The sequence below is a fragment of the Penicillium macrosclerotiorum genome, assembly GCF_028827735.1.
Source record: "Penicillium macrosclerotiorum strain IBT 26536 chromosome Unknown utg000002l_segment0_segment0, whole genome shotgun sequence".
Taxonomy (NCBI): Eukaryota; Fungi; Ascomycota; class Eurotiomycetes; order Eurotiales; family Aspergillaceae; genus Penicillium; species Penicillium macrosclerotiorum.
In genome coordinates, this window is record NW_026643082.1 from 944,581 (window position 1) to 969,954 (window position 25,374).

A 25,374-nucleotide genomic window follows, 5' to 3' on the forward strand; every position below is an offset into this window, starting at 1 on the left:
AGATACTCTTACCGGAACGATTTAATAAGATAACTAGGAATTACGTATACGTCTTTACTATAGTTAAGATACCTAAAGAAATATAGCTACTAATAGATCGCGATAAAAACGAACCTATACTAGACCCCTACTAACTCCTAAATAAACTTATAGACTTTTATAATATCTTCTCCTTATAGAATTCGAAGACTCTACCTTTATTAAGCGAATACGACTATATAATTAATCTTCTTCCTAACGCTAAGGTACCGTATAGCCCTATCTATCCCTTATCGTAAAAAGAGCTTATAGAACTACGCTAATATATTAACAAAAACCTTAAGAATAGCCGGATCCGCGAATTAAAAAGCCCTATAGAAGCTTCTATCCTATTTATCCCTAAAATAGACAGAGGACTACGTCTTTATATTAACTACTAAGGTCTTAATAAGGTTTCGATTAAGAATTATTACCCTTTACCTCTAATTTTAGAGATTTTAGACCGGTTTACTAGATTAAAGATCTTTAGTAAGATTAATATCTAGGATACTTACTATCGTATCTATATTAAGGAAGGAGATAAATAGAAAACTATCTTCCGTATACGCTATAGGTACTTTAAATATATAGTTATACCTTTCAGCCTAACTAATATACCTATAACCTTTTAGAATTATATTTATACTATATTATATAGGCTTCTCGATACCTATATAGTAGCTTATCTTAATAATATCTTAGTCTTTTTACCTAACTATACTACGTATATAAATTACCTATAAGAGGTCCGGCGATTATAAGATAGAGGACTATATATAAAACTTAGTAAGTATACGTTCTATACAGAATAAGTTAAATTTCTTAGTTTTATTATATCTCTAAAAGGTATATTAATAGACCCTAGCTAAGTTACCGATATTATTTTATAGGAATTACTAAAATTATATAGAGATATCTAGGTTTTCCTAGGATTCTATAATTTCTACTATAGATTTATTAGGAATTACTCCTATATCGCTCTACCTCTTCCTAATCTATTAAAAGAGAGTAAGAATAGGCGAAAACTAGGTTAAGTAAAGCTAAACCTTAATAAAAGGGTAGCGTTTTATCGCCTAATCGTAGTCTTTTAGTTAGTACTAACTCTTTAGTTCTTTAATCTACTAAAGCTAATAAGGTTAGAAATAGATATATCGAATAGTATAATAGTAGGGATTCTATCCTAATAGGATAACTAAGATATTTAGTATCTAGTAGCTTTTTAGTTACGTAAATTCTTTAGTACTAAAATCCTATATAGGACGCCGGATTAGGAACTATTCGCTATTATTTATTTATTTAAATATTAGTAGTACTACCTAGAAGGTAGTACGTTTCCTATTAAAGTATATTTAGATTATACGAATCTATAAGCCTTTATAAAATAAAGAAAACTTAATAGGAGGTAAGCTAGATAGTATTTAAGTCTTACCCTCTTTAACTTTATAATAAAATATCGAGTAGGGAAATATAATCCTATAGATAGACCTTCTTAGTAATAGCTACCGAGTAACCTTATAGAGATTAACCTAATTTCGCTATTAAGCTAATAATTAGCTAGTAAAGTATAGACGACTAATTACTATACTACTAGGGTCTAGTTATTAACTATAAAGAAACTTACCTTACTTTTCCTATACTTTATAGAAAATAAAGATAGGGTTAAATCGATTAGTATAATCGATTAGAAGAAGCTTAGGTAAGCGTACTATCTCCCTAATATATAAGTATAGTTAGCTTATACTTCTAAATAGGTGTACTCTATAGAAGTAGGTATAGACCTTAAGGACTTATATAGGCGACTTTAAGAAGAAGACCTAGAGACCTAGCGCTAAAAGGCTACTATTAAGTAGAAAGCTCTAGGATAAAAAGGCTAGAGTATTAGACCTAATAGTCTCTTATAATTTAAAGAACGTATATATATCCTAATAGGGAGTAATCTTAGAACTATATTATTAAGTATTTATTATAATAACCCTCTTACTAGCTACTTTAGCTAGAATAGAACCCTTAAGCTAATATAAAGGAAATATTACTAGCTAAATCTCTACTAAGATATTACTAAATATATATAGGATTATAAAGTCTATTAAGGCGTTATAGTAAAAAGATATAAACCTTATAGAGAACTTAAACCTTTACTAATCCTAGTAAGGCCTTTCGCTAAGTTATTAATAGATTTTATTATAGGCCTCCTATTAATACTATATAATAGAAAATAAGTCGATATAATCCTTATTATTATCGATAGATTTATAAAATAGTTACTATTCCTCGCTATTTCGTTAATAATTACTACTATAGAACTTATAGAGCTCTTCTATAATAAAGTTAAATTATAGTTTAGGCTCCTAGAGGGTATTATATCTAATTAAGGATCCTTATTTACTAGTAAATTCTAGTTAAAATTATATTATTAAATCTAAATACGCTTTAGGCTTTTAATAGCTTTCTACCTATAAACTAATAGTTAAATAGAAAGGATAAACTAAATATTTAAATATTACCTATAATACCTTATAGTAGAAAATTAGGCTCTCTAGCTAGCACTATTAAAAAATATAGAATTTATATATAATAATATAGTAAATATAATAACTAAGGTATTACCTTTTTAGGTATTACTTAGTTACTTACTAGATTTCTATTAGCGTCTTAAGAGCGAAACGTATTACTAGGAGGTCCTAGTAGTATCTATACGTATTAAGAAACTTAAAACCTTTTAGTAGAGTTTAAAGGAATACTAGCGAATAGTAGCTAAAACTATAATAAAATACTATAATTAGGCCTATAAACTAATAACCTTTAAAAGAGAAAACCTAGTTAGTCTTTCTATAAAATACCTTAGGTTAAAAGGGAATAGGAAACTAGTACCTTACTTTATCGGACTCTTTAGAATCCTATAACCTATTAGTAAATAGGCTTACTATCTAAGCTTATCTTAGTAATATAACTATATTTATAACGTTTTTTATATATTCCTCCTAGAACTATAGAAAAAATAAAGTAGGAAAGATAATAAAAACCTTCTAATACTAGAACTAGAGGATAATAATAAATATAAGATAGAAGAAGTACGTAGGGAAAAATCTATTAAGAGAGAGCCCTATTTTCTTATTAAATAGAAGAGCTAGCTCTTAGAATATAATTAATAGGTATCCTAAGATAATATAGGGAACGCTATAGGATTAATATAGGCTTATAGGAAATAAAGAACTAAAAGAAAATCCTAAATATTATTATTACTACGCGTTATATAAGTATATAGTCGAAGATAAATAAATAAAACCCTACCGAAGGCCTATAGAAATAAGATACTATCCTAATATTCACTATACTAAAGATTAAATTTCCTTAGGAATAAGAGGAAAATTATCTATAATACTTCTTACTAGTACTTCCGGCTTATTATTAGATTTAATATTTATTAAATTATTATAGGCCTCCGTATTAGCTAGGCGATCTACTAGATAAGTTACCTAACTATCACGAACTACCGCTGAAACCCTATAGTAGAATACTAGTTTTACCTAAGCCTAGGAGAGGTATCTATTATCCCTAGAAAGAAGTCGAAGTAGCTTATTTAACTAGTATAAACCCTATCTCCGGGTAGAGGATCCGTCGGGGGGAAGAAGAATTCCGGAAAGATTATATCGATAAGCGGTAAGGGTATCCTAGTATAAGATAGCGACGCGCTATAGAAACTATAGTGTAAGCCCGACGAACCTCGTATCCTTTATTTCTAGGGAAAATTTAAGGAATTTCTATAGGGGACTTACCTTTATAATATTCTTAGTACTAGTAAGGAGATATTTACAGCGATAGGCCTACTCTATACTATCGAAAGTATAGTAGAGATCCTACGAAGCCTCGGCGATCTCTAGACGAATAGCCTAGAAAAAGGGCTATACTCCTATTTCCCTAGTATTATTATCTACTACTATCTTATCCTAGAAAACCTTCTTAGCCTATAGCAAGATCTTAGAAAGGTTATAGGTATCGCCTAATATAGCGGTAGTAGACTAAGAAGAAGTTAGTATAAAACCTAGTAGAAGGCCTAGCGAAACCTATAGTAGAATATATAGTATTCTAGGCAGAATACTAGCGATATAGAATAGATACTTTAGTATCTAAGATATAGTTAATTAATAGAGAGGTATCTATAATTAGGGATAGACTACCCGAAGGCCCGATAGCGGTCTGTAAGTAATATATACACTAAAAATACTTCGGTATAATCAGTATCGTATAGGTAGCACGAAGATAGGGAGGTATAGTAAACGAAACGTAGACAATATAATAAAGAAAGGATAGTAATAAGAAATAGAAGAGAGGAGGTAGAAGAGTATTAAAATAAAGGATAGTAATATAAGGTAGGGGATATAAATAAAGGAAGCTCTTACTTCTATAGTATAACACTCCTTATTTACTTTACTTATATAAGGATCACAGCCTTAGAATTTAATCTATTTATACTAAATAAGCCTACTAACTATTTAAATCTCCCGCTTAGGGGTAAGCGGTTATAGAGAGAGGATAATTTGTTATATAATATTATAATATAAAGCTATTCCTAACTTCACGCCTTAGGTGTTAACTCGATACCTTATTAGTTAGGCTTCGTTATAATAGCCCTACGTCTCCCTAACAAGGATATATAACCTACAAGACCCTAAGGGTTCGGTACCCTTCTATTAGGGATTCGTAGACCCCTCTTCTCTGTAGCCTTTGCTTATCTCTAACACATAGGGGCTACGTTAGACCGTATATTATAATATAATCTATCGTCTTTGCTTAGTTATATAGGAAAAGTATTAAAGCTTATACATAAATTAAGGATTATAGAGAGATCCATGATAGCAAGAAACAGTGTTTTGCTTTCCTTACTTGACGTTTATCTTCCTACCTAGTCGACAGGCTTTCTACCCTGTACAAGTAGTTATTCTCTAACATATTCCTAACTTCACGCCTTAGGTATTAACTCGATACCTTATCGGTTAGGCTTTATTATAATAGCCCTACGTCTCCCTAATAAGGATATATAACCTATAAGACCCTAAGGGTTCGGTACCCTTCTATTAGGGATTCGTAGACCCCTCTTCTCTATAGCCTTTGCTTATCTCTAATATATAGGGGCTACGTTAGACCGTATATTATAATATAATCTATCGTCTTTACTTAGTTATATAGGAAAAGTATTAAAGCTTATATATAAATTAAGGATTATAGAGAGATCTATAATAGCAAGAAATAGTGTTTTGCTTTCCTTACTTAACGTTTATCTTCCTACCTAGTCGACAGGCTTTCTACCCTATATAAGTAGTTATTCTCTAACACGTGCTTATAAATATAGGAAGGTATAATCACGACTAGTTAGCTTCCTAGGCCTTCCTATACGAGACGCTAATTTAACTATAAAGCTTTCTATATAACGTTAAGTATATCGTCTTAGGATTACGGGCAAAATCCCGTGCTAGCTATACCCTAGTGTTACAGACCCACCCCTAGGATGCTAATTATGGACTCGCCTGAACCAATCAGTTCAGCAATAAGGTAGTTAGATAGATTCTGCTAGATAATCTATCGAGATGCTTAGACTATAATACCTAAGCATAGGATCACGTGACGATCCGTTCCGTTCGAACGGAACGGACCTGTCCGTACGATAGGAAAGGTCCTGTCGAGAACAACGGAAGGAATAGATATATAAGGACGCTTATTCACCTACATATATTTAGTTCTTCGTGTTAATTTATCTATTATTACTTATAGTCATACTTGAACTTGATAATCGACTATCTTTGAGAGACGTAATATCCTCACGGTATAATATAAGGATATACTCTAACTAGGAGGAATACTTAGTAGTTATTATATAACTACTTAGTCGACTAACTAGGCGCCCTTTAACTATATACGTCTTTAGTCTACTCTATAGATCTAAGCCTATATAAGGCTAGAGTAGGTAATAGTACGATTACGAGATAGATCGTCGGAGATTACGAGAGAGGTATATTATAATAACGTATATTTACGTTAACTAGTTAGTAGCGCGTAATATAATTAACGCCCTATCTATTAAACCGTGATTTAAGTATTATAGCTCTAGTAGATAGTTATAATAAGAAGGTACTAGTGCTACCGACTACCTAGTTATAGGTGCTAGACCTAGACTCGGACGATAAGCGAGACGAATAGATCGCCTAGCTTAAGAAAAGTATTAAGATCCTTATAGAATAACTAAACGCTTTTAGGGCTAATACTAAAGATTACCTCGAATAGCTTAATATATAAGTTATAGCACTAGTACTACTAGGCGCTACTAATATAACTCTTACGCTTCCTAAAGCGGAACTATTTAATAGAGACCGTACTAAGTTATAGGGGTTCCTAATATAGATAGATATATATATCTATATAAATAAAGGAAAGCTACCTACGGAATCTAGTAAGGTAATTTTCGTATTAACTTACCTTAAGGGGAAGGCCTAGGAGTAGATCGAGCTATATATAAGAGAATATTATAAGAAGGATAGAAGCGAGTAGGTAGGAACTACTACGATGATATTCTCCTACTACGCCTAGTTTAAAAAATATCTCGAGAAAATATTTAGCGATATCGACGTAAAGAAAGCCGCTAAACGAAAACTAAGAAAATTACGATAAATTAATTCGACTTTAGCCTATATAGCTAAATTTATATAGTACGTAGTAGTACTAGGATAGGATAACTACGCGCTAATTCTGTACTATAATAATAGACTTAAATTATACGTTAAAGACGAACTAGCACGAATAGACCCTATTAAGGACTTAAATAAATTAATCGAAGCCGCTATTAGGATCGATAATCGATATTACGACTAATAAGCGTAGAAATAAGACGTCGATATATAGAGATAAGGTCGGAGTAGACTAAGTTACTAATAGTTATATAGGCTAAAGAGGGAAGATCCCTATAGACTACGACTAATAGAGCTCGACGTAGCGAGACTCCTAAGTAGAGAGTAAGTAGAAAGGAAAGAGAAAAACCTATACTTTAAATATAGGAAACTAGGATACTATATTAAGGACTACCTAGAGTAGCGTAGTTAGGGTAATAAGCCGAGAGAAAACTAGTATAAGGGCTAAGGAAGGACCTAGTAGCTAAGAGCGATATCCGATAATCGAGGCGGATACGATATTACGGGTATCCGAGTATAGGAACTCTAAGCTATAAGTAATAAAGATTAGAGATAGTAGTAGATTACTACCTAGGACTACGAGTAGAGTTAGGAAGAGTTTCGACCTATAACCCGATACGAATAACTCTTTAAGAAGTTAACGCCGGAGTAATAAGAAAGAATACTTTAAGGCGGGACTAGCCTAGATCCTAGTAAGATAAAGGAAATTATAGAACTAGCACGAGAGAATACCTAATAGGCGTAGACTAAATAATAGATTAAGTAAATACTTAATAAGAATATCGAGGTACCTAAGATATAGGTTACTATAACGCTATAAGATCTAGACTTTAACTAGTTATTTAGGTACTTAGAACCTATAACGCTACGACGAGTAATAAAGAGAAAACTAAGATAATAAATACCGCTAGAGCGAGAAGAAGCCCTTATAAGCGAAGAGATAAAGGAATAATTCCTATCTATTAAAGAGGATAGTATAGAGAGCTAAAGCTAAGCTTAATATCTTACTACGAAGGATAGTAGCCCTATAGATAGTAAGAGGGAAGAGATTAAGGAGTACGAATAGATATTAAAATCTCTAATATACTCTACGCTACTAGAAATCCTAGAGATACCTTAGGAATTCCCTATAACCGCTAACGAAATAAGCGAAGAAGACGATATAAGTCTTAGAGAGTTTAAGCTATAAGTATAGCGAATACTCGACAAAGAAAGTAAGGATAATATTAGGTAAGTAGCCTTAGAAAGCGTTACCGGTATTAGAGATAAGATTAAAAACCTATAATAGATAGCCGATAAACTTATAGCGTATTATCTAAAAGGATACCTATATACTAACCCTAAATATATATATATTAGGTATACTCGATACCTAAAGTACTACGAACGAGCGATAATAGGGTATTATAATAATAACTACAGGATCTATATATAGGGAAAACTCGACTTAGGTATTAAACCTAAACCCTATATATAGATAAGTAAGCTATAATAGAAAGGAGAATTTATAGGACTCTAGATAGGAAACCGGAGGATAAAAATATAGCAACTAGTAGCTATAATATAGGGCAAATATTAGGTTATCGAAGTAAACCTAAACTACCGAACTATAAGAGTTATAATAGACTTAGGAGTAGTAGGAAACTTTATAAGTCTAAGATACTACTAGCAAAATAATATTAATATAATTAGGAAATAAGACCCTATACCGATAGTAGGTCTTAATAGAGAAAGACTAGGCTTACTTATTAAGAGTAAGAGTAGACCTATAATAATAATTATCGGATAATACCTAGAGATAATTAACTTCGATATTATCTTAGTTAGGAAATATAATATCGTCCTAGGGATACTATAGTTAAGGAAATATAACCCTACTATAGATTAGAACGCCGAAGTAATCGATTTTAATAACTACAAATATTATAGGACTAGCTAGATCTAGTCGGGAGTCTCCTAAGAGGAGTAGTAATAGTAAAAGAAGAAATAGAAAGGACCTAGCCTAGGGAAAGTAGGTACCTATCAAGATCCCTATTCGGAGAAAGGTAAATCTTAGCCTAGAGGTAGGGTATAGGGGAAACGTAATATAATAAACGTTAGCGTATTCCTTATAATAGAATAGAGATCTAATATAACGGATAATAAACTATAAGACTACGTTATAATTAACCACGAATCGAAGGCCTTATATCTTATATATAACTAAGGAGGAACCGATTATACTAGTAGAATATAAAGAATTTAGAATAATCTTTAAGCTACCGCCGGAGAGTAAGCTACTAGAGAGAGGACTATTTAACTACGAAATTAGACTTACGGTACCTAACACGAAACTATAATATTCAAAAATATACTAGTTATCTAAGAAAGAGCAATAGACGCTAAAGGAATATATCGATAAGAACCTAAGGAAAGGTTATATTCGACTATCGAAATTATTAGCTAGATCTCCTATCTTATTCGTTAAAAAGAAGGATAGATCGCTACGACTATATATAGACTACCGATAACTTAATAGAGTTATAAAGAAAGATTAATACCTATTACTACTAATTTAAGAGATCTAAGATATACTCGTAGGTATAAAATATTTTACGAAATATAATATAGCTAACGCGTATAACTAAATTAGAATTATAGAAGGAGACGAATAGAAGATAGTATTTAGATACTACTATAGTCTATTCGAATACTTAGTAATACCGTTTAGGCTTACCGACGTACTAGTATCGTTCTAACGATTTATTATAGATATACTAAAGGAATACCTTAATATATTCGTTATCGCCTACTTAGATAATATCCTAGTATTCTTACGAACCCTAGAGGAATATATTAAATATAATAAGATAGTATTAAGATAGTTATTAGACGCTAAGGTCTACCTTAAGCTATCTAAATATAAGTTCTACGTATAGGAAACCGGATTCCTAGGATATATAATTACTAAGGAAGGGTTTAGTATAGAGGAAGAGAAGGTAAAGAGTATTACCGAATAGCCTACCCTATAGAACGTAAAAGAAGTTTAGTAGTTCCTAGGCCTATATAACTATTACCGATAATCTATTAAGAGATTTAGAAAAGTTATAGTTAACCTAAATAAGTTAACTAAGAAAGATACCTAATAGGCCTAGACGCCTAAAGTAGAGAAAGTATTTAATAAATTAAAGGAAATCTTTATAAAATAATAAATTATAAAGATATTCGATAAAGAGAAACTAATTATAGTCGAAATAGACGTATTAGACTACGCGTTAGGAGTAAGATTACTCTAACCTATAGATAAAGAAGGTAAAGACCTAAGGCTAGTCGCCTTCTAGTTACGAAAGATAAGCCCTATAGAGCTTAACTATAATATCTATAATAAGGAACTATTAGTAATAGTTTCCGCGTTTAAAGTATAGAGATACTATCTAGAAGGAGTAAAATATTAAGTAATAGTAAAGTTAGACTATAAGAATCTAATATATTTCACTACGACTAAGGAACTTATAAGATAATAAGTTTAATAGGTAGAAGTCTTAGCAAGTTATAACTATAGGATCGAATATTATAAGAGAATAGCTAATAGCTAAGTAGATACTCTAAGTAGAAGACCGGACTACTAAGAAGGAGTCGAACTAATAGAATATAGTATTTAAGACTAATAATAAAGGGTATTTAGTATATAATTACTAAACGCTCGCTACGATAAGCGAAGTATAAGAATCTAAATAGATATAATAGCTTATATAAGTAACTAAGAGTAACGAAATAATTAATAAACTTATAAAACTAGAGAAGGAAAACCTTATCTAGATAAATAAGGGATTAGTCCTAATATACGGATTAATATATATTCTAATAGTACTACGAAGAGAAGTAATTAAATAATATTACGATAATCCTATAAGAGGATATATAGGAACGGAAAAGATAATAGAATAGATATTAAGGAACTACTTTATACTAAACCTACGACGAAAGGTTATAGGATATATCTAGAGATACGAAATATACTAACGAAATAAGCCTACGAGGTATATACTCTACGGAATACTATAGAAGAGCGAAATACTAACCGAACTATAGGAATAGATAATAATAGATTTTATTACTAAACTACTAAAAAGCTAAGAATAGGATATAATCCTAGTAGTAGTAGATAGACTTATAAAATATACCTATATAATCCTAACTATAGAGATAATTAGCGTAGTATAACTAGCGTAGATTTTATTAAAAGAAGTATTTTTAAAGTATAGAATACCGAGAAGGATTACGAGTAATAGAGATAAGCTCTTTATATCGAAATTCTAGTAGTTATTAATAGATTTAATCGGAGTAGAGTATAGGCTCTCTACTACTTATTATCTATAAATAAATAGATAGATAGAGAGAGTAAATTAGATACTCGAGTAATATCTATAGATAAATATAAACTACGTTTAAGATAACTAGGTTATACTACTACTATTAGCCTAGTTTATATATAATAACGCGGTTAATATAATAACTAGAGAAACTCTATTCTTCGTAAATTACGGAAGAAATCTAATAATAATTAGAGAATTAATTAGAAACTATCCTATTATAGAAGAGGCTTAGTTAATAGTAAAAGAATTAAAGTAGCTATACCTATAGCTATACTAAGATATAGAGTTTATTAGTAATAGGATAGTACTCTACTACGATAAAGGTAGATTAGAGAGACCTAATTTAAAAAAGGGAGGGAAGGTTTACCTTCTAAAATATAATATTAAAATAAAATAACTAAGTATAAAACTTAATTATCTACGAATTAGACTATACGAAATTAAAGAAAAAATTAGTAAAGTAAATTTTTAGTTAAAACTACTAGAGAGAATAAAGAAGATATATCTAACGTTCTATATATTATTACTAGAACTAGCACCTAAGAATACCTAATACGATAAGAAAGGAGAAGAAATCGAACTTAATAAAGAATTCGAAGTAGAAGAAATACTAGACGAGAAACGAATTAATAGAAAGTACTACTACCTTATTAAATAGAAGAGGTACGATACTAATAATAATATATAGGAGCCTATCGAGAATCTAATAGCTTACTAACTATTAGTAGGATAGTTTTACTAGAAATAGAACTATAACTAGGAGATTATAAAAAAGCGTCTATATTATCCTATATAAAGTCGGAAGACCCTAGGACTTACGATAAACTAGGAAGGTCGGAAGTCGCCGCGAGAACCTAATAGTTCGTAGAAAGAGTAGTATCGTTATATCTAGAAGCGGTACTAGACTCTACTCTACGATTATTAAGAGTAGAGGCCTCGATACGTTCCTTTTCGAGACGCTCTAACTCTTCCTTTTCGTAACGCTCGAGCTCCTCGAGCTTAGCAATATCTTAATATTCACGAGCGATAAAATTACTAGCGCGTTTACGTAATAGTTTTTCCTACTTTCGGATATATAATAGTTTAGCAAAGATTTCGGATTACGCCTATAATAATTCCTCTTCCTAATTACGAAGAGAGGATTACGACTTAAGTAAGTAGCGCTACTCCGCGTTAGAAAAAGACTTCTCGGGTATCTTATACCTAACACTACAACTAGTACGGATATAGCACGAATAGCTCTTAGAATAATCGGAGCGAATATAGACGTAGCTGTCATATGATATTGCAACATGAAGCTATTCCCAACTTCACGCCTCAGGTGTCAACTCGACACCTTATCGGTCAGGCTTCGTCATGACAGCCCCACGTCTCCCCAACAAGGATGCATAACCTACAAGACCCTAAGGGTTCGGTGCCCTTCTATTAGGGATTCGTGGACCCCTCTTCTCTGTAGCCTTTGCTTATCTCTGACACATAGGGGCTACGTCAGACCGTATATTATAATGTGATCCATCGTCTTTGCTTGGTCATATAGGAAAAGTGTTGAAGCTTGTACATAAATTGAGGATTATGGAGAGATCTATGATAGCAAGAAACAGTATTTTGCTATCCTTACTTGACGTTTATCTTCCTACCTAGTCGACAGGCTTTCTACCCTGTACAAGTAGTTATTCTCTAACAGTAGCGAAGACGAATATAGCGGTTATAAGGGACTAAGGATTTAAACCCTTTACTTTCGATTAGAAGGTAGAGCTTACGACTAGAAACGCCTAACGAAGATATAGTTAGGAAATATTACTAAAGGGAATTAGAAGGAAAGATTACCGATAAGAGGGACTTACGACTACTTATATCTTCCGAGAACGAAAGACTAAGAGAGAGGGAGGTAATATTATAGACCTACCCCTAGGATACTAATTATAGACTCGCCTAAACTAATTAGTTTAGCAATAAGGCGGTTAGATAGATTCTACTAGATAATCTATCGAGATACTTAGACTATAATACCTAAGTATAGGATTACGTAACGATCCGTTCCGTTCGAACGGAACGGACCTATCCGCATAATAGGAAAGGTCCTATCGAGAATAACGGAAGGAATAGATATATAAGGACGCTTATTCACCTATATATATTTAGTTCTTCGCGTTAATTTATCTATTGTTACTTACAGTCACACTTAAACTTAACAATCGACTATCTTTAAGAGACGTAATACCCTTATAGTACAATATAAGGATATACTCTAACTAGGAGGAACACTTAGTAGTTATCATATAACTACTTAGTCGACTGACTAGGCGCCCTTCAACTATATACGTCTTCGGTCTACTCTATAGATCCGAGCCTGTGTAAGGCTAGAGTAGGCAACGGTACGATTGCGAGATAGATCGTCGGAGATTACGAGAGAGGTACGTTACAATAACGCACATTTACGTTGACTAGTTAGCAGCGCGTAACACCTAGATATACCGTTATTAGTAGTATATACTATTGCCAAACGTTGCTAAGGGGTAAGCTTACCATTTTTCTTCGTTTTTTAGCAGATTCTGCTAGGTTATCTTGCGTATTAGTATTATAGAAGGAAGAAAAAAAATAGGGTAGGGGTTGTTATAGCAATAAAAAGTGGGGTCGGGAAAAACTTTTGAACACGATTGTATATAAGGCCGGCGGCACTATTTCTCCGCCCCCATATATATAGAGGATACCTAGACTATTTCGAAAGTTACTTAACGCTGTTAATAGCTTATAAGGCTATAGGTGTATACATAGCGTAGTACACTCGGCAACAGCTGGGACTATCGCGGGACTAGCTGCAGAGGCGGAATCCCTTCTTTCGTTTATCTTTCCTTTGTCTATTCGATTTTATATCTGTTCGTTCTGGTAGTGCAACTACTACCTAGCTGTTACTAGTAACCTCTTATGCGCACTAGGCTGGCTAGACACTAGAAGGCGTAAATTCCTACATAGCACCTTGTATATAGAGGAAGCTCTATCAGGAATAAGATTATTGATTGATTGATTGATTGATTGAAGAAAGCTTATTTTTATCACTATTACCAGATTCTATACGGCGGCACTATTTCTCTGCCCCCCGCATGTATAGATGTTGCATGTTGGATTTGCTGAGGCCACAAACGGTACATGTTGTGGCGTGGTGCACTCGGCAACCTCTGGGACTGCTGTGGGACTGGGCCGCGGGGGCGGTAATCCCTTCTCTCGCTTATTTGTTTACCTTTGTCGTTCGATTTCATTCTGTTAGTTCCGAGCAGTGGCAGCACTGCTCAGCTGTTGCTGGCAACTTCTCATACGCATTAGGCTGGCCACTAGAAGGCGCAAATCCCTGCATAGCACCTTGTATATAGAGGAAGCTTTACCAGGAATAAGATTATTGCTTGATTGATTGATACCTAATCCTATGGAATCAAAATATACCAATAGAAAGAGCGGAGGAGGCACGTTTGGAAAGTGATATTCTTTATATATATCATTAGGATACCTTGGTAAATAGGGTATATAGGAAAAAATGACAGTCTGATATAGTTTCGCAGTCTGACGTGGTGCCACCACAACCCGGAAGGGTTGGGGGGGGGGCGGTGTAAGGGACTAATAGCTAGATTTACGGAATCTTACTATTTCTAATAGTGTATATAGTAGTAGCCTAATATTAAGTAAGGGTTAGCTTGCTATTATTCTTTTAACTACTACTAAAATCGACTTACTATGATACTATTTAGTAATTAAAGGAGCAAGAAAAAATTATCTATTGTCATATGATATTGCAATATGAAGCTATTCCCAACTTCACGCCTCAGGTGTCAGTTCGACACCTCACCGGTCAGGCTTCATCATGACAGCCCTACTTCTCCCCAACATGGATATATGACCTACAAGACCCTGAGGGTTCGGTGCCCTTCCATTAGGGATTCGTGAACCCCTCTTCTCTGTAGCCTTTGCTTACCTCTGATTATATGTGGGCCACGTCAGACCGTATATTGTAATGTGATCCATCGTCTTTGCTTGGTTATGTGGGAAAGTGTTGAAACTTGTATATAAATTGAGGATTATAGAGAGATCCATGATAGCAAGAAACAGTGTTTTGCTTTCCTTACTTGACGTTTATCTTCCTACCTAGTCGACAGGCTTTCTACCCTGTACAAGTAGTTATTCTCTAACATCTATATATAGTCAATATGGTAATAGGGAAGTAGGGTCGGGACAGACTTTTGACCTCCTATGTATTATAAATTTTTCTATATAAAGAACTACATTATCTAGAGTATTATAAAAACTACAATAGTATGACTCACTATAAGATACTACTAGACAAAGATTCACAGATTGAATTTTCCCTTTCTCAAAATTCTTATTTCATGAAATGACGAGCTAGAATATTACCAAGAAAGACATAAAGGAAAATAGAGTATATATAGCAGGAAACCAACAAGGCTAATTAATCATCGGGATATTCATCTCTCACATTGCTCACAAAGGCTCGAGAGGAATGATCCCATCGTTTGAAATGCTTTCCGGCAATGGCAATCAAGCTCTGGGGTACTTCGCTAAGATGAGGAAGAAAGAGTTCGATGTTTTCCTCTGCCACATACCGGACACTACGATCCTCAACACTACCACCATTGTTAGCGAAGAGCGCAAAGTCGGTTACATGGAAGACTCACAGAACATGGTAGAAGCTTTGATGGCGTCCAGCCTGCAGACGATCAATACCCATTCTTCTCATCCACTGCTCCCCTGCACCGCATTCGGAGTCCCAGCCAGTGATAATAGCCTGGTACTGGTAGCGACGATGTCGAAATACCTGGCCCACCCGATATCGTATATCCTTGTTCTCACCGGATCGGCGTCGTACCTGCCTAGGAATTTCGTCTACGGCACGCATGACATGAAGACTCTCCAAAATATGTTCATGCTCAAAGAGGCCTTGGAAAAGGGGGACAATATACTGTTCCACCAAAAAGATATCCGATGGAAAATCCGTCGCGAAGAGCTCCATTAGTAATGGGAGCTGATGTCGGAGGTCCATTGGCCGGGAATCCCCTGAAAGAAGCATCGATGACCACACAGAGGCGTACTTGGCGCTCACCATATCTACAGATGTGATAGGTCCGTCATATTGATGAGACGGGGAATGGATTGAATTCCAGATGTTTCTGCTGCAACGCAAGACGATCTCCGAGGTCAATGACTCGCCTAGAAATTCAGTCTGTTCGGTTTCAGACGCTCCAAGAAAAGCCAGTTGGTCACGTAGGTCCGAGACAGGAGTTTCCCGCGCTCCTCGAAACGGGTCCAAGTACATTGGGGTTCCCGATCCCATACCGTTCACCGTATGGCCATTCATATCGAGTCCTGGGGGAGGGAAGATAATGACATGAACATGGAATGGAAACCCACATGGCTGGGCATTGAGGGTTAGCGCTTGGGCCACGTAGCAATAAATCGCGGCGGAGATCAGTGGAAGTGAGTTGTGTCCCGAGCTCTGCAAAGCCAGTCCGATAAAATTATGCTCAAGAGCATGAAACTCTCGACCTTGCTGAATGCCAATCAAGTCACTTTCACGCAACCAGGATGCCAGCTGAAGAGCCTTATTGCGCGGGCTTAAGGTGCCAAAGTCTGGGCTGGACCGGGTAAATCGAGTGACGAGACCTGCCAAGCTATCTTTGATCTGAGACCAGTTTATTCAGCATGTTAGGACAATCAATATCATATGAAATTAAGAAACTGACCTCTTCTAGATCACCAAAGCCACTCTCGGGGATAAAGAGATCAAAGGCACCCAAGGCACGCTCCAGTGGCACCGGTTCACCGCGCGCAAGCCTAGCCCATTCGGGAACAGCGATACTTCGGTGGAGGCAAGTCAAAAGGGCTCGGGCGTAATATCTGCACATCAAAGCCAGGGAAGCCATTCGTCAATATGAAAAAACAGGCTAAGATGCGGGAGAAGCTAATACACACCTCCGCGCGAAGTGATCCTCGCCGGTCTCTACCCTGCTATGGCCCAGAAGAGTATCCTTTGCATCGTAACCATAGTCAATGACTGCACGGAACTTTTCAATTCTCCCCGTTTGGCTACCGAGAATACTGTCCAGGAGCCGAGTGACGGAGCAGTCGATACAGTGTCTCAATACAAAGAGCCCTTTCCAGTCTGTGGACGACGCCGGGCTCGAAAGTTTGCGCGCTATCTCATGTTTTCTATCCCAGTACCTGTAACGGCTTTGGCAGTAGTGGCGCCACAATAAGGGCTCGTTTGTGACATTCTTGAACCGACGGCAAGTTTGCTCGAGGGCGGCGGACGATCCAGGGGGCAAGGAACATAGAATCGCATGAAGGATTTCCTCAGGGAGGTGAGTCAAAGACGGAATCATCACTGTTACTGAAAAAACAGAAAGGAACTTGAAAGTCCCTTGGCTTTAGGTGAGCTAGAATTGGCAGCCCGAGAGGTCCGGGGGGATGAGTTGACCATCCGATGGGTGGTGGTGCTTGGCAGCGGAGCAAGAGCGAAATCAACGCCAGCGCTGAGCCCTCATTCGCGTAGAAGTCAATTTAAAAGCATTCTTCTCTGTAAAAAGGCTGGAGGGGAAAGGGTCAGAGGCGGGATGGAAGAAAGCTCAAAAGACGACGGAGGGGAGCGGGGAGAGATGCCAAGCCGAGTTGATCATGGTTTCCTCCCCCGCCACACTAAATCTTGTTCCACCGCAACGGTTCGGACTTCGACTTGACCTTCTGCGCGCCAAAAAGCGCACGGTCGCTGTGCTCACTCACCAATCTTTGGTCCCGGGGTCGCCCAGGCAATTCATGCCCCTCGAGATCCGGTGTCTTGTATTCCTCGAACACTCAACGCAGACTTTGTTTGGTTTTTCGACATGGGTCAATCACAATCCACCGGGGCGAAGACGCCCGATGCCCAGGAGGCGCCGTCTGAGCAGAAAACAGACTATTATGAATTGTTGGAGATCACACGGAGTGCAAGTGACGAAGAGTGAGTCATTGGCACCCTGCGCCCGCATCACTCGCGCTTGGCTGACACTTGGTAGGATCAAGAAAGCATACCGCCGAAAAGCCCTTGAACTACACCCGGATCGGAACTTTGGTAATGTTGAAGAGGCTACGCGGCTCTTCGCCGAGATCCAATCCGCATACGAGGTCCTCGCCGACCCTCAAGAGCGTGCATGGTACGACTCGCATCGCGAGGCCTTCTTGGGCACAGGCAGCAGCGCTGGAGGAGATCAATCTTCGTCGAGCATACCAGTGACAACCGCACAAGATGTTCTCAAGATGTTTTCGAGATTTAACCCTCGGATGGAATTCTCCGATTCGCCAACCGGGTTCTTCGGCGGCCTTCGGGAGCAATTTGATCAATTAGCGCGAGAGGAGCAGCTGGCATGCCAGTTGGAGGACCAGGTGATGGTGGATTACCCTTCTTTTGGGACTGGGGATGACGATTTCGAGACCGTAGTTCGCCCATTCTATGCTGCATGGAGCGGGTTTTCTACCAAAAAAACATTTTCATGGAAGGATGCTTATCGCTATTCTGAGGCTCCTGATCGTCGAGTTCGCAGATTGATGGAAAAGGAGAACCGGCGCATTCGCGAAGATGGCATTCGGGAATTTAACGATGCAGTTCGTTCCCTAGTGGCTTTCATCAAAAAGCGAGACCCTCGATACAAAGCCAATGCTCAAAATGAAGCCCAACGGCAGGAGACTCTGCGCCAATCAGTTGCGGCCCAAGCAGCTCGATCACGGGCCAAAAATCAGGCCAGCATGCGTGAGCATGTTATTCCAGAGTGGGCACGCTCGGGTGAGCCTGTCATGGACGAAGATGACGCCAGCTCTGAGAGTGAGATTGAAAGCTTCGAATGCGTGGCATGCAACAAACATTTTAAAAGTCTGAAGCAATTTGAAGCTCATGAACGGAGCAAAAAGCACTTGAAGGCATTCAGGCAATTGTGCCGGGAGATGCAAGCTCAGAATGATGAACTCCATCTTGAGTCAACAGCACATGCCAACAGCTTTCCAGACCAAGGCCTGCCCACTGTCGATACCTCTGAATCCGATCGCAGTGATGACAAGACGCCTGGTCAAGGATTACCAGATCAGCGATGCGAAGCCCATAATACAAAATCGCCTACAAGTCTTTCGGGTGACTCAACCACGACTGCATTGCCCAGCCCTGATGGGGATGACCAGTCATCCCCCCGTTCATATCTAACGCGACGTTCACTTGACTCTGTTGGGGACGAGGATTATGCTTCACGAGAGACCATCGAAACCAGGCTTCGTTCAGACTTTGGTAGCGAATCAGGAGATGATGACAATGTCACCTTCCTTGCTGAACGAATATCGTCTACTGGCTTGGGTGACGAATCACCAGCCCTTCTAAGTAATAAAGCTAATAATATTGGCAAAGCCAAGCAGAGACGAGCGAAGAAAGCAGCTCGTGTCACCGATCAACCGTCGGGGCTTGCATGTACAGGCTGTCATGCCATTTTTGCCTCGAAAACAAAGCTGTTTTCCCATCTGAAAGAAAATCCAGACCACGCACACCTAGCGAGGACCACCACAAAGACCAAGAGCAAACGAAGATAGAGTCATACATTTTCTTTTTCTACGTCTCAATAGACGGAATCAAAATGCTCAAGGGGTAATTGCATATCCGACTGTATTGCTATGAGCGTCTAAAAATGTGGGGATGCAACAAAAATCTGGGAATGATGACGCCTCTAACCCCAACCGACATGCCCTCGAGCACAAAAAAATTCATTACTCCTCCACGCATATATGCAAAAGAAGACATCCTAGCCTAACCCTGTTCGCGAGTTCTTGACCACATGTGCAACTGGAAGAAGTATACCCTTATTGTTGGTTGCCCCAAGTGCAGTGCCGCTGCTCCATCCCATCTTTTCTAACATGGCTCGTCCTCGGTTGCCGACCCCAATCTCCGGGGCAGAGGCACCAACAACATCTCCATCCATGTATGAGACTGTAGCACCCGAACCACCCCGTTTGGTTTTGACAGGTTTGTACTTCGAGGCATCTGAGCCCCAGGATTGGAAAAGCCGACGATTTAGCTTCCGTCCAGAGAGTAAATCATCCACCTTGGAGATAGTCTTTGATGTATACCCGGGGGTACGAGAAGTCTTGACGAGCATTGGGAACCGCGTAAGCCCATTTCCGCGGGATTGTGATTTCAGGTTTAATATGTTAGCCAATTCGTGGATGGTCTTCCGTCGTTGCTTGGTCATGGGTGGTAGAGATAGACTAGACGAAAGTTAGCGGGGGCTTCTCACTTCTCACGTTATCGAAGCTAGAAAACATAATCAATTCGGCCCGTACCTGGTCTTTGAAGATAACAGGAATGCTCGAAACTCTGTCATCAGCTCCTCCAAATTCATTCCCTTCGCGTACTTAACCTTCAAATCCGCGTCCCCGGGGCTTCTACCTAGTAATCCCTGCGAGCGAAGCTCCTCTCGTTCCTTCTTTCTCGTCTTCTTTTTGTTACGATCGGTCTGCCAGACTTCCTGGAGGTGAAGTTCCAGGTCGCTGTCGGAGAGCATCACGTCCAGGGCGGGATGTTTCTGACCCTTGCTCTTTTTGTGTAGGCTGGGTCGATCAAGATCCATAATATCAAATCCATAGTATGGATCCGACTCCAGTGCATCTGCAAATGCAGTGGCGGAGGCGAACGAGATTTTCCCCCGGTTTCCCTTCTTCCGCTCTGTTGAACATCGAACGGCCAGCTCCTCGAGAAGATCTGTGTCGATTTCTTCTTCCTCGTCGGAGTCTGCGTCCGGTGAATCTAATGGATCTGTATCTTCTTCTGCCTCGTCATCTGGTGCCAGTGCTGAATCGAATTCTGGTTCAAGCTGTGCGTCAATATACATTCTTGAAAGGACTGATTCTTCTTTGTCGGGGTTATATCGAACTGGTGGGTGGTTGGGGATTCGGGGGATGGGGGCTGGGAGCTCACCGTCGATCGAGCTTTGAACCAGGTCCTCGTCTGTTCCGCCTGCTGTGGGTATGTCTCTCTCGAAAGTTTGCGACTGCGGTCGGCTGAAACGCGTGGATGGCCAGGGTGGCAACAGAGAAGAATCTTTTGAGACTTCGGTAACATCGATACCCCCTTCGAATTCATCTATGTGAGAGTGTATGTTCTCTAGATGGTATTCGCTGTCGATATTGGCAATGTAGTCAGCTAGTGCATCCACTTCATCGCGTGGTGATTCGCTATGAGCAAGACAGGTATCAGGCCTGGCTGAACTTTGCATGGAGTTCAACAGATCATCAGGCTGTGCTTGTACCGCCTGTTCGGGCTCCCTCGCCTCCGCTGCGAGCGGTATTTGGCGCTGCTCTGTCAGAGTTGTATCCAGTATTTTTCGAACTTCGTCATTGCTTGATTCGATCACTACCGGTCTCGTGGTATTGTTCCGGCCGGCGAACACCACTTCATCCTCGCTTGAATCTTCTGAGTCGGTGGAATCGAATCGTGGGACTGGGTCTGGCAGTCCCGTGTCGACCACGAGTTGTGCACTTGTGTCCAAGAAAAATCTGCGCCCCTGCTCATTGGTCTTTGGGTCAGAAGGGTCTGATGAACCCTCGACTTCTGGCTCCTTTCGCCCGGGGGCATTCACCATCAGGTCGCGGTCTTCTTGTTCGACACCTTCGAGTTCCTTTCGCTGTAATGTACCTGCGCTCACAAATCTCACCGCCTTGTGGCGGAGATTGCTGTTCGACCACCATCGACTGTGAGTTTCTGTGTTCCGAGCCTCTTGTTGCATTGTAAACCGGTGTGGCGAGGCCGCTGTGGCGGCGGTTAGTCCTGGCAGGCGGATTGTGATGGTTCAGAGGGGATACTCTACTGAAAGTTTCCATTGCAGAGCCCCGTTTGGCACGGGCCTTCGCCTTGCCATGGCGGGCCATGGGTGTCGGTGTTGAGAGTTTGCCCAGAGAAGAGGGATTGTGGGGGGTAGGTTGAGGAGTAGGATTTCTTGGGCAGTTTGGGATTGGCCGGGCGGTGGGGATTTCCCAGCCTCCGACCGATCGGAGGGTGTCGTAGCCGTGGAGTGGGAGTAATACAGTCTATAACGTACGACTCTAGTAAAGGTTCGAATGATCTAGTAGGAAGTAAATAGCATCGACCGGCTGGTGATTATGCGAGTTCAAAACTACAGAATGAACTGATGCGATCCATTGCGATCTGCCGCGGTCAGCTGAGTGACGTCGTGCCCGACGCCCGTGACACTCCTCAATCCCCGCGGGCTTCACCTCCTCGTCCTCCCTTTCTTTGCGACTTTTGGGGATTAATATTTGTGCTGTGGGATTTGACTCTAGTTTTTTCCGACTGTCGACCGGCCATTCTTGTCTGTCCTTCTGTTTGCAGTTATTCGATCGGCGCTGAAGCGAGAGGATGTGAATATATATGTACTTCGTCGATATATATATTTGATATCCCTACTACACGCACGAGATATCCCCCTCTCTCGGCTCCCCCCCCCCAGAACTCCCGTCAAATCAACACCCCTCTCCCCCCCCTCCCCAAACCCTAGCAACCGATACACAGCCCGCGGACATGACGGGAGTTGACCTGGAAAAATGCAAGCGGATTGTACAATACTTCTGGGATCCCGAGCCCAAGAACGACGCCGCGCCGGACGCCTCGATTTGGTGCCTGGGCGAAGAGTACAAGCCCCTCTCACCACAAGACCCCCCCCCCATACAGGTATGTTAGAATCGATGAATCGAGGCACAATTTCCCATTCAAACTCCACCCTTTACCCAACATGGCCCTTACTATGGTCATCCCCTCAAGAACCACAAGAATCACAAGGACCGCAAGATACCGAGCCGATCGAGCCTACAGAGCCGAAAACTAATAACTGTCCCGCAGACCAGCCAACGGACCCAGTGACCAGAACCTGGCCTGCATCATTCCTGGATGATTTTGAATCAAGAATATGGATGACATATCGCTCCAACTTCCCACCCATCCCACGCAACAACACATCCCAAGCGGCCTCCTCCATGACCCTGAGTGTTCGCTTGCGGAGCCAGCTGATGGACACGCAGGGCTTCACATCCGACACTGGGTGGGGTTGTATGATCAGATCGGGCCAGAGCCTATTGGCGAACACCCTCTGTATCCTACAACTAGGACGAGGTAACTCCAATTCAACCTAAGAACAGAACATCATCGGATGAACCGTCGCATCTCTAATGAGACATACAGGTTGGCGAAGAGGCCAGAGATCGGATGAAGAATCAAAACTCCTTGCCATGTTTGGCGATCACCCAGAAGCGCCGTTCTCAATACATCAATTTGTCCAACGGGGCGCCGAATCATGTGGAAAATATCCAGGGGAGTGGTTTGGACCATCGGCCACCGCTCGATGCATCCAGTGCGTGCCAACAAAACCCTCATCGCTACCCTCAAAGACCCTCCGAGCACAGACCTGATGAGCATCGGCAGGATCCTATCAAGCGAATGCGATAACCCCACGCTTAGAGTCTACGTGACCAACGATACGTCCGATGTCTACGAGGACCAGTTCACTCGGCTAGCTAGGGATGAATCAGGCCATATACAACCCACTTTGATCCTCCTTGGGCTCCGGTTAGGGATCGAGCATGTCACCCCAGTATATTGGGATGGATTACGAGCAGCATTTCAATACCCACAATCTGTCGGGGTCGCAGGGTACGTCCAACAGCCATTGACAAAGGGCATAGGAAGCTGACGGTCCACTGCGCAGGGGACGACCATCCGCGTCTCATTATTTTGTAGGTGTGCAGGATTCTCATCTCTTCTTCCTAGATCCACACACGACTCGTAGCGGACTCCCACCCCGGATAGATGACGCACATACAGCGGAGGAACTCGACACCTACCACACTCGCCGCTTACGAAGGATTCCCATCCAGGAAATGGACCCCAGCATGCTAATTGGCTTCCTCATTCAAGACGATGCGGACTGGACAGACTGGAAGAAACGGGTCCAATCCACCGCGGGGAAGCCGATCATCCACATCATCGCGGCAGGGAATTCGATCGATGTGACACCTGGTCGGAAGGAGGCGCTGGACGAGGTAGAGGTGTTGGATGATTCGGATGCATTGCTGTAGGAGCATTTGCTGGAACGACCAGAAGGATTGGAAAATGGCACCATATACAGACTAAAAGAGCAGAGGAAGACAAGTTTGCAATGCAATCAAGCATTTGGAATTTCGCGTTCTAGTTAGGGGAGGTTTAACCGTACAACCAGCCCCAGACCCGAGTTATGTTACACCGCGCGCATCGAGTAGTAACCATCAGAAAAAGTCGCCCATCGGGGAAAAGAAAATTGATACCATCCCATGACACATTAGAAAACCCGCAAAACACCCATAACCGACCGCCTCCGAGCCCAGAAAAAGATCAGGAGGCAGAAAAACAAAAGCAAAGCCGCAGGAAACAGAAAGCTAACAAGGCGCCTATTTGGCGGAAGAGGAGTACTTGGTCACGGCCTTGGTACCCTCAGAAACGGCGTGCTTAGCAAGCTCACCAGGCAGGATGAGCCGCACGGAGGTTTGAATCTCTCGGGAAGAGATGGTGGACTTCTTGTTGTAAGCAGCCAGCTTGGAGGCCTCAGTGGCAACGCGCTCGAAAATGTCTGAAGATTGGAAACGAGTTAGCAAGATAAAATACGACCAAGAGCGATTTGGACATCACATACCGTTGACGAAAGAGTTCAGGATGGACATGGCACGGGTGGAGATACCAGTATCGGGGTGAACCTGCTTGAGGACTAGAGAATAGGGGAAAAAACGAAGTCAGTTTCACGAACGCGTCGCGTCATGCGGGAGGAGAAATCCAAACAAGCTGAACATACCCTTGTAGATGTAGGAAGAGTAGGTCTCCTTGCGGGTCTTGCCACGCTTCTTCTTCTCGCCGGAGGCCGCGGCAGTCTTCTTGCCAGCCTCCTTCTTCTCAGCGGGAGCCTTGCCGCCAACCGGGGCCTTGCCGGCGGTGGTGGGCTTCTTTTCAGCGGCCTTAGGGGGAGCCATTTTAACGGGAGTTGTTAAGAAAGGTGAGGAAGGGTGAAAAAGTGGTGAAGTTGGATGGAGCGTGAAGGTGGGAAGCAGAGATGGAATGGGGAAAGGAAAGTTGATGGAACGCGGTGATGAGGGAGTTGCGGTCTTTATACTCGACCGCCAACGGCCAGTTGATCCCGAGGGGCAGAAAGGAGGCAGAATTTCAATACGGTCACAATATTGTATGATCTGTATGATTAGAGACGGGGCGACGCGTTCTGGAGCAGGGTTTACAC

General features: G+C 40.2%; 5 protein-coding genes across 5 annotated transcripts; 2 read left to right on the plus strand and 3 right to left on the minus strand.

The window, feature by feature from the left end:
- Positions 1-15,509: 15,509 nt before the first annotated feature.
- On the minus strand, positions 15,510-17,439 carry N7462_001489 (uncharacterized protein; the record flags this gene model as incomplete). The annotated part of the gene is made up of 4 exons (XM_057073215.1): positions 15,510-15,684; positions 15,736-16,739; positions 16,801-16,954; positions 17,030-17,439. 4 exons carry the CDS (start codon positions 17,437-17,439, stop codon positions 15,510-15,512), a joined length of 1,743 nt encoding a protein of 580 aa, XP_056936856.1.
- Positions 17,440-17,937: 498 nt separating this feature from the next.
- Positions 17,938-19,660, plus strand: N7462_001490 (putative C2H2 finger domain protein; the record flags this gene model as incomplete). The annotated part of the gene is made up of 2 exons (XM_057073216.1): positions 17,938-18,053; positions 18,109-19,660. 2 exons carry the CDS (start codon positions 17,938-17,940, stop codon positions 19,658-19,660), a joined length of 1,668 nt encoding a protein of 555 aa, XP_056936857.1.
- Positions 19,661-19,869: 209 nt separating this feature from the next.
- Positions 19,870-21,991, minus strand: N7462_001491 (uncharacterized protein; the record flags this gene model as incomplete). Its single annotated transcript, XM_057073217.1, has 3 exons — positions 19,870-20,332; positions 20,408-21,872; positions 21,931-21,991. 3 exons carry the CDS (start codon positions 21,989-21,991, stop codon positions 19,870-19,872), a joined length of 1,989 nt encoding a protein of 662 aa, XP_056936858.1.
- Positions 21,992-22,640: 649 nt separating this feature from the next.
- Positions 22,641-24,190, plus strand: N7462_001492 (cysteine protease ATG4; the record flags this gene model as incomplete). Its single annotated transcript, XM_057073218.1, has 4 exons — positions 22,641-22,790; positions 22,964-23,165; positions 23,468-23,765; positions 23,821-24,190. The coding sequence occupies 4 exons, from the start codon at positions 22,641-22,643 to the stop codon at positions 24,188-24,190; spliced, it is 1,020 nt and encodes a 339-aa protein (XP_056936859.1).
- Positions 24,191-24,538: 348 nt separating this feature from the next.
- On the minus strand, positions 24,539-25,111 carry N7462_001493 (histone H2B family protein; the record flags this gene model as incomplete). Its single annotated transcript, XM_057073219.1, has 3 exons — positions 24,539-24,717; positions 24,781-24,852; positions 24,937-25,111. 3 exons carry the CDS (start codon positions 25,109-25,111, stop codon positions 24,539-24,541), a joined length of 426 nt encoding a protein of 141 aa, XP_056936860.1.
- Positions 25,112-25,374: the final 263 nt, after the last annotated feature.